The sequence below is a fragment of the Rhododendron vialii genome, chromosome 7a, assembly GCF_030253575.1.
Source record: "Rhododendron vialii isolate Sample 1 chromosome 7a, ASM3025357v1".
Lineage (NCBI taxonomy): Eukaryota > Viridiplantae > Streptophyta > Magnoliopsida > Ericales > Ericaceae > Rhododendron > Rhododendron vialii.
In genome coordinates this window covers 38,528,469-38,542,245 of record NC_080563.1, presented here as the reverse complement: position 1 = coordinate 38,542,245, position 13,777 = coordinate 38,528,469, and the positions used below count along the sequence as shown (strand labels likewise).

Here is a 13,777-nt window from a genome sequence, read left to right as displayed (position 1 = left end):
TTTACTTTTGTAGGGGGCAACCTTGTGACTTGGAGGAGTAAAAAACAACAGGTGGTAGCAAGGTCAAGTGCAGAAGCTGAATATAGAGGCATGGCTTTTGGAGTATGTGAGTTACTATGGTTGAGGAACTTGCTTAAGGATTTGGGTATTCACTCTCAGGAGACAATGAAGCTGTATTGTGACAACACTTCTGCTATAGAGATTGCTCATAATCCAGTCCAACACGATCGGACGAAGCATGTGGAAATTGATAGGCACTTCATTAAAGAAAAACTTGAAGCCGGAATCATTGCTTTCCCGTTTGTGAAGTCTGCAGACCAACTAGCCGATGTCCTTACCAAAGCTGTTGCCAGCAGTGTTTTTAGTCACTCTTTAGACAAGTTAGGCATGTGCGATATACATGCTCCAACTTGAGGGGGAGTGCTAGAATTAAGGATATGATTTAGTCAATATTTGATTTGGTCAATATCCTTAATTGTGTAATCTTATTTTATGCCATAAGTGTAGAATATTTCCATGTAATCTTGTATTCTTTCCTTGTTAATGTTTGTACTATATATATTGTACAACTACGATGAATGGAATTATCAGAAAATTACTCCACAATTGTGTTTATTTTCACCTACTAGGGTTTCAATTTGTTGTGGTGGCACTGATCAAAGTCACACTTGAAATGTGGTGGCTGTAGATTGAAAAATCAAGAATATTCTCAATCGTTATTCTTAATTTTCGTTGAATTGGTAATGCCGGTAAAATAATTCCAGTCAATAGTAGTGGTGAAGTAAATAAGGGTTTCGATGGTGGAGTGGAGGCCTTTGGTTATGTGGTTCTAAAATGATGATGACATGGAAGTGTAGTATTAGTGGTGGTGTGATCATCGTAGCAATGAAGTCGTGGCCGCACTTGTTTGTGACAGTGGTTAAATGAAAACGGAGGGGGTAGGGTTTAGATGCAGTGCCAATTGTGGTAGCAGAGTGGAAGGGTGGTGGTAGTGATGGTGAAGTGATGTTGGTGTAGGTGGTGAAGGGATGGAGGTGGAGGCGTTGTATTGGGGTGACAATGTTGGTGGTGGAGTAGTGGTGGTACTCCGATGAGGTTTGTAGTCTTCTTAGTTTCCAATTTTCATAAAACAAAAAGAATTATTTTTATGATTTTATTTCACCAACTTTTAGTACTTTCAAAACCCTTGTTATCGATATACAAGAGGTGTTTATCCAATTAAAAATAAGGGAGAAGCAAGTTTTTTACTGAAATAATTTATTATTCAACTCTCTGAGGGTAAATTGGTCATATTGTTTAATGTAAAAATAGTTTAAGATATAAACTACTTGGGTTAGAAATTACACTCAACAATCTTTACAACGGTATCAACCTGGCAAAAATCGGAGTTCGGGAGTATCCGGAATAAACCCGCAAAGTTTGACAAAGTTTCGTGTTTCAATGCGCCTCAGGTGCAAATGCATGCACCCCAGGCGCATTCTATTGCGTCCAGGCACGACCTCGAAATTTAAGAACTACCCAACTTTTGCGGCCTTGTCACCGGCACTCCCGAAATCCGATATGCACGTGGTTTGAACCGTTGGAAAGGTTGTCTATCCTACTTTCTAATTAACCAAATTAGTTTGACTCCAAAATTGCTTATACGTCAAAAGACATGACAATTTTACCGTCAACTTGTAGAAAAAAACCTTATATTGAGAAAATCTTTGAATCACACCAACATTAAACTAGAATGAATCCTACTTTATATTGATATAAAGCATATACAAAATGCTAAATCATTGTGGGAATGAATCATAAAAATATATAATGTACTTTTGATTATGAAAAATTAGTAGAGATTAGACCAACTCAAAGATCGTTGGAGCCACTAAATGCATAGAAGTGGTCCGACGCTCCTACCATATTCACACTGCAATTGGGAAAACCGAATGCTTCCCCTTTAATGTATCAACTCTGCATGTTGACAAAAAAACACTCACCAGGTCAAAAAATAACTTCTATTGGGAAAATCATTGAATCACACAAACATTAAACCAGAACGAAATCTACTTTATATTGATAGAAAGGGTATTCGAAGTAGTAAAACACGGCGAGATCGTATCATATAATTTTATTTTTTTTTGTTTATGAAAAGTTAGTCGAGATTATACCAACTCAAAGATTGTCAGAGCCACAAAATGCATAGAAATGGCCTGATACTCCCGCCAAATGCACGACGCAACTGGGAAAATCGAATGCAGAGAAGAAGCTTTGTCCATATAACTAAACCTATCACTATTCTTGTTCTCCTTTTGACTTTCCGGTAATAAACTCACATCTCCCTCATTTTAATCTATTTGTTTCCTACTAGGGTTTCAATTTGTTTTGGTGGAACTGATCAATGTCACACTTGAAATGTGGTGGCTTTAGATTGAAAATATCAAGACTATTCTCAATCGTTATTCTCAATTTTCATTGAATGGGCAATGCCGGTAAAATAATTCATGTCAATAGTAGTGGTGAAGTAAATAAGGGTTCCGATGGTGAATTGGAGGCCTTTGGTTATGTGGTCCTAACATGATGATGAAGTGGAAGTGTAGTATTCGTGGAGGTTTTGCATGGGGTGGTGTGATCATCGTAGCAATGAAGTCGTGGCCACGCGTGTTTGTGACAGTGGTTAAATGAAAACGAAGGTGGTAGGATTTAGATGCAGTGCCAATTGTAGTAGCAGAGTGGAAGGGTGGTGGTAGTGATGGTGAAGTGATGTTGGTGTATGTGGGGAAGGGATGGAGGTGGAGGGGTTAGATTATGGTGACAATGTTGGTGGTGGAGTAGTGGTGGTACTCCGATGAGGTTTGTATTTTTCTTACTACCTAATTTTCATAAATCAAAAAGAATTATTTTTATGATTGGAATTCACCCACTTTTAGTACTTTAAAAATCCTCGTTATCGATATACAATAGGTCTTTATCCAATTAAAAATGAAGGAGATGTGAGTTTTTTACCGAAATAATTTACTTTTCAACTCTCTGAGGGTAAATTGGTCATATATTTTAATGTAAAAATAGTTTAAGATTTAAACTACTTGTGTTAGAAATTACACTCAATAAGCTTTACAACGGTTTCAACCTTGCGAAAATCGGAGTTCGGGAGCATCTGGATTAAACCCGCAAAGTTTGACAAAATTTTGAGTTTCAATGCGCCTTAGGCGCAAATGCATGCACCCCAGGCGCATTCTATTGCGTCCAGGCACGACCTCGAAATTTAAAAACTAACCAATCTTTGCGGCCTTGTCACCGGCACTCCCGAACTTCGATAAGCACATGGTTTGAACCATTGGAAAGCTTGTCTATCCTACTTTCTAATTAACCAAATTAGTTTGACTCCGAAATTGCTTATATGTTAAAAGACATGATAATTTTACCCTCAACACGTCGAAAAATAACCTTATATTGGGAAAATCCTTGAATCACACCAACATTAAACCTGAATGAATCCTACTTTATATTGATACAAGGGGGATTAAAAATGCTGAAAGATTGTGGGATTGAGTCATAAAAATAATGTATTTTTTTTAATGTAAAATTAGTCGAGATTAGACAACCTCAAAAATCGTTGGAGCCACTAAATGCATAGAAGTGGTCCGACGCTCCCACCAAATTCACGACGCAATTGGGAAAATCGAATGCTTTCCCTTTAATGTTTCAACTCTGCATGTTGACAAAAAAACACTCATCAGGTCGAAAAATAATTTCTATTGGGAAAATCATTGAATCACGCAAACATTAAACCAGAACGAAACCTACTTTATATTGATAGAAAGGGTATTCAAAGTGGTAAAACATGGTGTGATCGTATCATAAAAATAATTTTTTTTGGTTTATGAAAAATTAGTCGAGATTAGACCAACTCAAAGATCGTCGGAACCACTAAATGCGTAGAAGAAGCTCTTTCCATATAACTAACCCTATCACTACTCTTGTTCTCCTTTTGACTTTCCGGTAAAAAACTCGCATCTCCCTCATTTTATTCGATTTGTTTCCTACTAAGGTCTCAATTCATTGTGGTGGCACTGATCAAAGTCACACTTGAAATATGGTGGCTATAGATTGAAAACATCAAGAATATTCTCAATCGTTATTCTCAATTTTCATTGAATTGGTAATGCCGGTAAAATAATTTATGTCAATATATAGTAGTGGTGAAGTAAATAAGGGTTCCGATGGTTGAGTGGAGGCATGTGGTTATGTGGTCCTAAAATGATGATGATTTGGAAGTGTAGTATTCGTGGTGGTGTTGCATGGGGTGGTGTGATCGTCGTAGCAGTGAAGTCGTGGCCGCGCGTGTTTGTGACGTTGGTTAAATGAAAACGGAGGTGGTAGGGTTGAGATGCAATGCCAATGATGGTTGCCGAGTGGAAGTGTGGTGGTAGTGATGGTGAAGTGATGTTGGTGTAGGTGGTGAAGGGATGGAGGTGGAGGGGATGTATTATGGTGACAATGTTGCTAGTCTGGTGGTACTCCGATGAGGTTTGTAGTCTTCTTACTACCCAATTTTCATAAAACAAAAAGAATTATTTGTATGATTGGATTTCACTAACTTTTAGTACTTTCAAAATCCTCATTATTGATATACAATAGGTCCTTATCCAATTAAAAAAGAGGGAGATGCGAGTTTTTTATCGAAATAATTTACTTTTCAACTCTCTGAGGGTAAATTGGTCATATTTTTTAATGTACAAATAATTTAAGATTTATACTACTTGGGTTAGAAATTAAACTCAACAAGCTTACAATAGTTCTAACCTTGCGAAAATCGGAGTTCGGGAGTATCCGGAATAAGCCCGCAAAGTTTGAACAATTTTCGAGTTTCAATGCGCCTCAGGCGCAAATGCATGCGCCCAGGCGCGACCTTGAAAATAAATTGTGGGATTGAATCTTAAAAATAATGTATTTTGGTTTATGAAAAATTAGTCGAGATTAGACCAACTCAAAGATCGTTGGAGCCACTAAATTAATGCATAGAAGTAGTCCGACGCTCCCGCCAAATGCACGACGCAAATGGGAAAACCGAATGCCTCCCATGTAACGTATCCCTCAACTGATGTTTATATTTGAACTTCTTATTTTTTCTCGCTAAGAATCAAAGAACTAATTATAGGGGGATTGTGGGGAAGGTCGCCGACGTAATTTTCAAAATTTTCTGGGGGGCATTATTCTTAAGGGGGGCTTGACCGGGTCTGGAGGAATGAATCGGCCAACATCATACCGAGTTGAACCTCTGCTCGAGTGCTTAGGTGCAGGTTCGCCGATTCCAGCTCCAATTTTTGGGCATCAACACATTTCACATTTTCAAGGTCTAATCCCAACTGGGCTCCTCTCACTTGCTCAAGAAAAGGGCCTTGTGCTGATGCCATTGCAACCTACCAACAAAAATCATAAGATTGTTATGGATCATGTACATTTTCAACTGGGCTCCTCTCACTTGCTCTTTGCTCGTAGTTTTCATTTTTTTCATGGTATGACGTTTCTTAAGTTTCTCGATTTTTGAATGTTTTTTGGGCTGCTATTTTAGTGGTAAACTTTTTAGAGAACAATCACTTTGTGCATATATTACAAAGGTCAAATTTGTCTCCAGTCATGTCCCGCCCAGAGCCCCGTCATGATTCTTATAGCTATGTTTGATCCCAGCTTGGTCCAGGTCCTTTTTATTTTATACTTCCTTAATACCAAAAGACCAACTCCTCTCCAACTGGTAATATTGTATGCTCTTTCTTGTGGCCAAGGTAGCGTTGGTGAGTTGGTAAACCATATTACAAAAACTTCGACAACAAGCTGGACTTAGCTCCATCTACTCGTTGGTGAGTTGGTAAACCATATTACAAAAGCTTCAACAGCAAGCTGGACTTAGCTCCATCTACTCGAATATGAGACCTCTCTATGCCGCTGGGCCAAAGGCCCATTGGCACGGAGGGGGCCTAAGTGAGAACATCCATGTTGGTATTTATGAAGCTCGGCAATTTCTTACCAGAAAGTCTGTTGTCAATTCTGTTGTGTACCAAGATTTATTTGAGTTTGTAGGATTGACTAACCAAACTAAACCGAGCCTTGTGTCCCAATCAATTGGGGTTGGCTATATGGGTGTGTAGGATCGACTCATCCAAATGAATCATTACTAAGATGTGAATTCTGGAAAGTAGCCCAATCAATGTACCTGTATTATTAGTAGTGAAGAAGACTCAAGATCGCATCTTAGATCCTGAAAGAACTTCACTAGTTGCCCCATGTACAACTCCACGTCGTCTTGTAACACCGTATCACTGTCCCCCTGATACCATAGCATCGCTTGGATCGTCCCTCCGCCTTGCAAGACGGCTCTAGCCCTGGTCACTAACCGGTCATATAAAAAAACTCCCTTGACTCCAACTACTTATGTTGGACCCACCTAATGCACAGGGCACCAATCCCACCACGCCGATGCTCGGTTCTTTGGCCAGTTACACTGAATTGGCAAATGACATCCCGGGGTGGATGTTCACGTTGATGTCCCCGTGGAGTGGCTCGGCCGCGGAAACCCACGTGAGGTTCGGGGCCAGGCTGAGGATTGACGGGTTGCGGGCGCGTTTGGGTGGGACGACGCTGTCCCAGATGCCGTTGGTTACGTTCTGCCGCCGTGGCCGGACATGTTACTTTGTCCGGCCCAACATGTCCGGCCACCAGGAATATGTTCATGTATTGTGATGAGGAAGGGGACACCGCGTTCAAGGATGAGATCAGGGAGGTCTAGTGGCGGCGACCGCCACGACAAGAATTTTATAAAATGTAATTATTATATGTAAAAAAAAAATTTATGCCCAACTTATATAGTCTTGCCACTACTAGATTTTTTTAGAATACACTTCGCCACTGCTAGGGTAAAATCTTGGTTCCGTCCTTGACCGCGTTTGGCAAAAGAATTAACCAAAGGATAGGGAGCATTGGTTTTAGTCAACGTTCGTAAGGAAGATGATCGCGCAACGTTATAAACACATCCACGTCTATTATAACAAGCTTGCGTCGTGTAATGCATAAATAATTGACTATATTTATTTGGTCGTGCACATGTCCAAAATTTTTCATTTGGAACGGATTGGGAGATGTTGCCAAGCGGGGGTGCTTGGCAGCTATGTTGAGCGGTCGATTTGGCCATTCATCGATATCTCGGAAATCGACGGCTTGGATCTTGGCAAGCACTGGACGATTTATGTGCTCAGATTTAATCCGAATCGTTCATATCAAGATGAAGGACCGGTGTGCTTGGCATCATCCCCGGTGTGTATTTCATATCTTTGGAAAATTAAATAGGGGAAAAAGGATGGGCGCTTACTTTAACTTTAGAATTTTCATGTGCTTCCTCTTGAAGTTGCCTCCTAGCGCGGTTGGTGGATCACATAATGAACACTTCATTTTGCGCTGCTCCCCTTTTTCATAGGATAATATGGAGTAGGATTTTCTTGGTGAAAAAAAAAAATGTGCTTCCACTTTGTTTTTGGTTTTAGTCTCTTTAAAATACATAGCAATTGGGAGATTATAAGTAGGTTGTTGAAAACATAAGAGTACAACAAAAGAAAGAAGATTACAGAAAAACATAGAGAAAACATTCATTCCGGAGGCGGGGAAAAGGGGGATTTTCTGCCATCCCTGTGGGCCTCTTTCGTGATTTTTTTGGGTAATCTAAACTGTTCATCATATAGGGCCCGGAAAATAATTTACCCATGTTAAAAATCAGCTTGTCCGGACATCGATAGGTATGTCAAAAGTTGAGTTTAAGACGAAAGAATGGACGACCGTGGACAGTTTAACTTAAAAAAACAGTTGATAGATCCATGCCGTCCATATTTCCATCTAAAACTCAACTTTTGACACACCTATTGATGTTCGGACAAGCTGTTTTTTTTTGCATGGATACATTATTTTGTGGGCCATACAAGATGCACGGTTCGGATTATCTAAAAAAACGTGCGGTTGGAGCCCACACTAGGGATGGCGAAAAACCCCTTGTCTGCTGGCGCCGGATAGAATTCATTCTAAAATACATAACAATACGATATATAACTAGAAGAAGATTATCAAGCCCAAGGGATTGGCCGTGAGAAATATAGGCAGAGAAATCAGAGAATCAATTGTATTGAATTACATAATAGTTACATTACATGGAGATGGTATATATGCAGATAAGGTATTAATGGCGTAATCTTGGTGTGTGTGTGTGGATAAGACAATAAATACATAACACAACAAGTACATTAACAGGCCGGGTGCTGATAAGACATGAGACCTAGGTGTTTGTTTCTTCCTATGATTTCAGGTTCAAAACATTTTTGTCGTTGTTAACTCATCTAGGGTCAGTCCATGCAGAGCTTTACTTTGATTTGAATTGGTCTCATTTGCAAGTAAGCGGTGAAATTGAACCTTAAGATTAGTTGAGATATGAGTAAACTGGCTCAGTCGACGAGTTATCAAAGAGCAGGAAAGAAGATTATTTTATTATCTTGGTACTAATAGCTGATCAACTAATCCTACCGAGTTCGAAAAAACAAATGCAGACATATTTAACGAACCCTATTCGATAATTGGCTGTTGTAATCGATCATGGAAACGACATATTTTACTCCTGTTTTCTTCTTTTTTGGATAAGCCTCCTGTCTTCTTCTTAGTTGATAATGTTAGAAAAATATTATTTATATGCAATTATTAGCCAATTGATTATGCCGATTGATTAGCCAATTATTAGCCAATTGATTTTGCTGGTAACTAGTGAGAATCTGGAACCAATATGGCTGTAAATCCAAAAGAACGACAATCTTGTTTCTAATTAAGTGTGTTTATGTGGGAACTGGTTGAGGCGGGGATGGATATTACCATCTCCGTCTCTAGTTCCCGAACCCATCACCCATCTCTGTTCCTATTCTGATCTCCGACGGAAAAATCATTTTGTTGTCCATTTGCGGCCCAAATCAAGAAAGGAGTTTAAAATATTAAAAATATATATTTTCTATTATTTTACAAATGTTGTTCAAAACAACTATTTCACAAACTATAAGTTATGCAAAACATATTTGATTTCTAATTTCCACCATAGAAGCAAAAACCTATATGCCTTCACCATCAAGGGACCTTTCAAAACCAGTATTATCATCTAACCTTTCAAAATTCAACAAACGCTCATGAACTTTTTAACATCTCTTGAGGGGGAGGTCACTGACGTAATTACGAAATCTTTTGGGGGCACTAGCTATTCGTGAGGGGGTTGGGCCGGTTCTGGAGGAATGAACCGGCCAACATCTTCCCGAGCTGAACCTCTGCGGGAGTGCTTAAGTGCAAGTTGTCTGATTGCAGCTCCAATCCCTTGGCATCAACACATTTGACATTTGCAAGGTCTAGTCCCAACTGGGCTTCTCTCACTTTCTCGGTGTAAGGTCCTGCTGATTCTGATGCTAATGCCACCTACAAATAATAACCATAAAAAAAGGTTCAATTTTCTGCTAACGTTATACTAGCAAAAGTTATGTACCAAATGTTTATGTGGAATATGTGACTTATAGCTAGGGTGGTAAGTGAGCCGAGCTTTGTCGAGCTCGAGCTCGGCTCGTTTACTAAACGAGCTAAAAAGCTTGAGCTAGTTCTCGGCTCGAGCCTTAACAAGCAGAGCTTAGTCATTTATTAAACGAGCCTTTTTAATTGAGCCGAGCCATCCTTAATGAGCTGAGCTTTTGTCGAACGAGCCGAGCTCCACTCGGCTCATTTGTTAAACGAGCCAAAAACTCGAGCTGAGCTCATTTACTAAACGAGCGGAGCCGAGCGTTAAAGAGCCGAGCTCGCGAGCTGCTCGGTTCGTTTACAACCCTACTTCATAGCATGCGTGGAGCTGCAAGTAGAAAAATCATGGCTTATAAAGATTGCAAGTAACTGATCAATTAGAGTACCTGAATTATTAGTAGTGAAGGAGATTGCAAATCAAGTCTAAGATCCTGGAAAAACTTCTGCAATCGACCCTTGTATAACTCCGCGTCCTCCGATAACACCGCATCACTCTCCCCCTGATACCACAGCATCGCCTGGATCTTCCCTCCGCCGCCTCGCACGGCGGCTCTAGCCCTACTCACCAACTGGTCATACAAAAAGCTTCCCTGACCCCATTGACTTATCTTGGTCCCGCCGTACGCACAGGGCACCAATCCCACCACCCCGAGGCTCGGGTCACGAGCCAACACCGAATTGGCAAACGACATCCCAGGCCCCACCCCGATGGCTGCGTTCACGCCACCGATGTCCTTGTGGAGCGGCTCGGCCGCGGGAACCCACGTGAGGTTTGCGGCCAGGCGGAGGACCGACGGGTTGGGTCCGCATTCGGGTGGCACAACGCCGTCCCAGGTGCCGTTGATCACGCCTCCATTGCCGGCCATGTTGCTCTGTCCGGCCAATAGGAATATGTTCTTGTCCTGAGATGAAACAGGGGTCACCGGCAGGGCGTGAGCCACAATTAGGATTACCCAAAGGAAAGTGAACATGGCTTTGCATTCAATGTAAAGAAGATGGTACCATCGCATATAACCTTATAAACAAGTACAAATACGCGTATTTGAACAAGACTTTCGTCTCGTGCGATGCATGAATATTGAACAATCGCTTTTGCTTATCCATTCGAGAACACGTCCAAATTTGAACATTCTGATTTTTCATTATTTTGTTTGGAAACTTTTGAAAATAAGACAAGAGAAAATAGGTGATGGTTTGACGTGGTGCTCCAATACCTTGTTATCGAGCAATTAGTCAGTGCCCCAAGGCACCATGGAATGAGGATGCTGCCAAGCAAGTAAGCAACCCCTGCAAATTAAGCAGATGCAGAGCGGTCGATCTGGCCGTTCGTCTCGGTAATCAACGATTCGGATCTTTGCTGAGCAATCGACGACTTATATTTGTATACGCTCAGATTTAATCTGAGCCATACATGCCGAGATATTGAACGGCTGAATCGGCTGCTTGTCACCGCTTTGATGGGTCCGGGACACCACTGCCGGTGCCCCAATCTTTTCACCATCACACATTTGTGTAGGCTCGACACACTTTGTGGTGGGGGCCAAGCAAATGTGTGGTGGAGAAATAGTACCTAAGGGCACCACGTGAAGGTGTAGCAGATACACTGAATGAATTTCCCTTGTTTTCCGATCGCAGGGGTCATAGAAAGTAGCGTTTACTTATTTTATTGGGTTTGGACCATCACTTGTATTTGTGTGATCAATGTCAATGATAGGTTAATTCATGCGAGACGTCATCTCTGGTTTTTAAGTGAGCGTTTGGCCAATAAGATGAGATTGATCTCCAAATTAGTGGTCCAATTTCTAAGGTTCCAACCAAAACATGAGGTGGCATTTGATATTGATGGGTATTGGAGGAAGTCCGTGTGGTACTACTACAAGACAAGCCAGCCAGTCATGGTACGTTGTTCTTCAAATGTAGATGAGAGCTAGAGAGATGACAAGAAATTTAACCAATGGATTTTTGGCGTAATTTTCATCTCTTTTCATTCTTTGAAAAGCCTAAGCAAGTGCCAAAAAAACAGCCTGGCTGCTATTGCCAAACAACTGGCCAATGACTAGTTCGGTTCACTTGCTTTCGTGCTCATGAAATAAATACGACTATGATCGATGCAGAATAAACAAAATTTGTTCGATGAAATATATGTTCGATTATACGCCTTGTTTCACTTGATGGGTAAGTTAAGAGCCCGTTCATGTTTTGGTATCCAAAATGATTTTATAAAGCATTTTTTCCACTTTCTATTCTATTGTGTCAAAAAGGTTTTTAAAAAGAAGAAGAAGTAAGTGAACTAGTGAGCACGTACACGGATGATGTTTCGAATGTAATCCAGGTTGATTTGATAGTCAATGCGTAAAATTTAGAGGTTTGCTCCCTTATAACATCTCTGGATTGAAACCTAACTCTAGGTGCTATCAACTCTTATAGGACCAGTCCATGCAAAGTTTCGTTCGCACTTTAAATGAGCCCCCTCAGTTAGTGGACTGGGGCAGGCAACAAGACAGGGCGGACAGGGCAGAGTGGATATTACAATCTCTATTCTCAACCCTGAGCCTACTCCAAATTAATCCCCATCCCCGTTCCGATCTCGAACAGAGAAATTGTTTTCCGCTCCATCCCCGTAACAAATGGTGAACGGGGATCTTCAAACGGGGTTACGAGGAACGGGAATTCATCATTAGGAACATTCACTTCTAATATTTTATGAACATTGCCAAAAACAATACTCGTATTTTACAAACAAAATAAGTTATAAAAATCCAAAACCTAATTGATTTGCAATTTTACGTAAAAAAAACAATAGCATTAATGGATTGTGAAGGGTCTTGTCTAGTCCCTTAGTACTGTCCGCTTGGACAGGGAACGATGGGAATTGTTAGATGAGGTAGACTTACCAACCCTGTAATGGATTGTGAAATTGGCACCCCTAAAACAGTAAAACTAGTCCAGGCTCGCATAATCTACCCGAACACCCTCGGATACGTTAAAAATAACACTGATAGCTACCCATGCTTGACTTTTATTTCTTTACTAAGGAGGTGAAGTGAATAATGTGATCCACCAATGTTGCTGCAACGTTCATCCGGTAAAAGGAAAAAGTCTGGGTAAATTTCAGTAGCACACCTTGAGGCTTGCCTTAGTGACAAATACCCCCCTCATGTATGGGTAATGACTATAAAATTCCTGTAGCTTTAATACTTATTTCAACGACACCCGACCAACAATTAGTTGACCAAACAGTTTGGTAGAATTAGCCAAAAGCGTCTTATATTAACAAATTTACCCTTTTCAATAAAAGAATAAATAATAAAAAGTTCTCAATTTTCAATTTTTTGACCAAAAATAATAAATTTATCCTTTCTGATCAAAATAACGGCTATTTAGAGTAGTAAAAACTATATTGTTATCAAAAAACTTAACCGTTTGGATCAAAACGGCTCCTCTCAAGGGTAAGAAAATTTGTGTTGATTCAAAATAAGTGAGAATTGATAGGCTTTTACTAATTACTAGTGATTTTTATTGTTAGAGAATGTGAACTTTCAGTTATAAGTCGCCTTTGGCTCATTCCATCATGTTTTTGGATAGAAAATTTTCTATTGGGGGTGTTGGAGAAATGTACATAGAAACCACAGGGAGTTCATTATTATTTTTCATACGTGTGGGGTATTTGTCGGTAAGACAATCCTCAAGGCGTGTCAGTGGTATTACCCAAAAGCAACGCTTCATGGTTATGCTGTTGATGTCACCAAGTGGGTCCTTACATTAAACATTTTCTCCTAAAACTTTCCGAACACGAATATCATGGATGCCCGATCCAATACCATTCACATGAATGCCATGAGACATGGTCATTCTCTTTTTTCAGTGACAAAGAGTCATTTTGTCAAAAATAAATAAATAAATAGCGGGGTTTTTTTTATCCACAATAATAACATTTTATTCAAAAAATACTTGACAAAGAGTACACTAAGTTTGAGGGGATGGGATGAAAATAAAAACACTTGATGGGACAAACGCCCAAAAACAGCCAAGAGCCAAACCTGAAATAGGGTTTCGCACCCATGTTTGGTACGAGCTCTTTCCCTCTCTCCCTTTCAATCTCTAATGGCAATTTTACCAGATACGACAAAAAATAAAATGACATTTTCCCAAATATAAGAGAAATTATTGTTTGTGCATGTGGCACCCAATTTTTTTTTTGATAAGCATGTGGCAC

At 40.1% G+C, this 13,777-nt stretch overlaps 1 protein-coding gene and 1 pseudogene across 1 annotated transcript; both read right to left on the bottom strand.

The window, feature by feature from the left end:
* Positions 1–5,201: 5,201 nt before the first annotated feature.
* On the bottom strand, positions 5,202–8,911 carry LOC131332994 (probable carbohydrate esterase At4g34215; annotated as a pseudogene).
* Positions 8,912–8,983: 72 nt separating this feature from the next.
* Positions 8,984–10,603, bottom strand: LOC131332290 (probable carbohydrate esterase At4g34215). Its single transcript, XM_058366435.1, has 2 exons — positions 9,948–10,603; positions 8,984–9,468 (listed from the first exon to the last, which is right to left on the bottom strand). Exons 1-2 carry the CDS (start codon positions 10,569–10,571, stop codon positions 9,253–9,255), a joined length of 840 nt encoding a protein of 279 aa, XP_058222418.1. The 5' UTR covers positions 10,572–10,603; the 3' UTR covers positions 8,984–9,252.
* Between the last annotated feature and the right edge of the window lie 3,174 nt (positions 10,604–13,777).

Bases quoted from the DNA above. Each gene is read 5' to 3' on its own strand.
- LOC131332290 (XM_058366435.1), bottom strand. From the start codon at position 10,571: ATGCGATGGTACCATCTTCTTTACATTGAATGCAAAGCCATGTTCACT. The intron at 9,469-9,947 runs GTACTCTAATTG...TATTATTTGTAG, and splicing joins CTTCACTACTAATAATTCAG to GTGGCATTAGCATCAGAATC.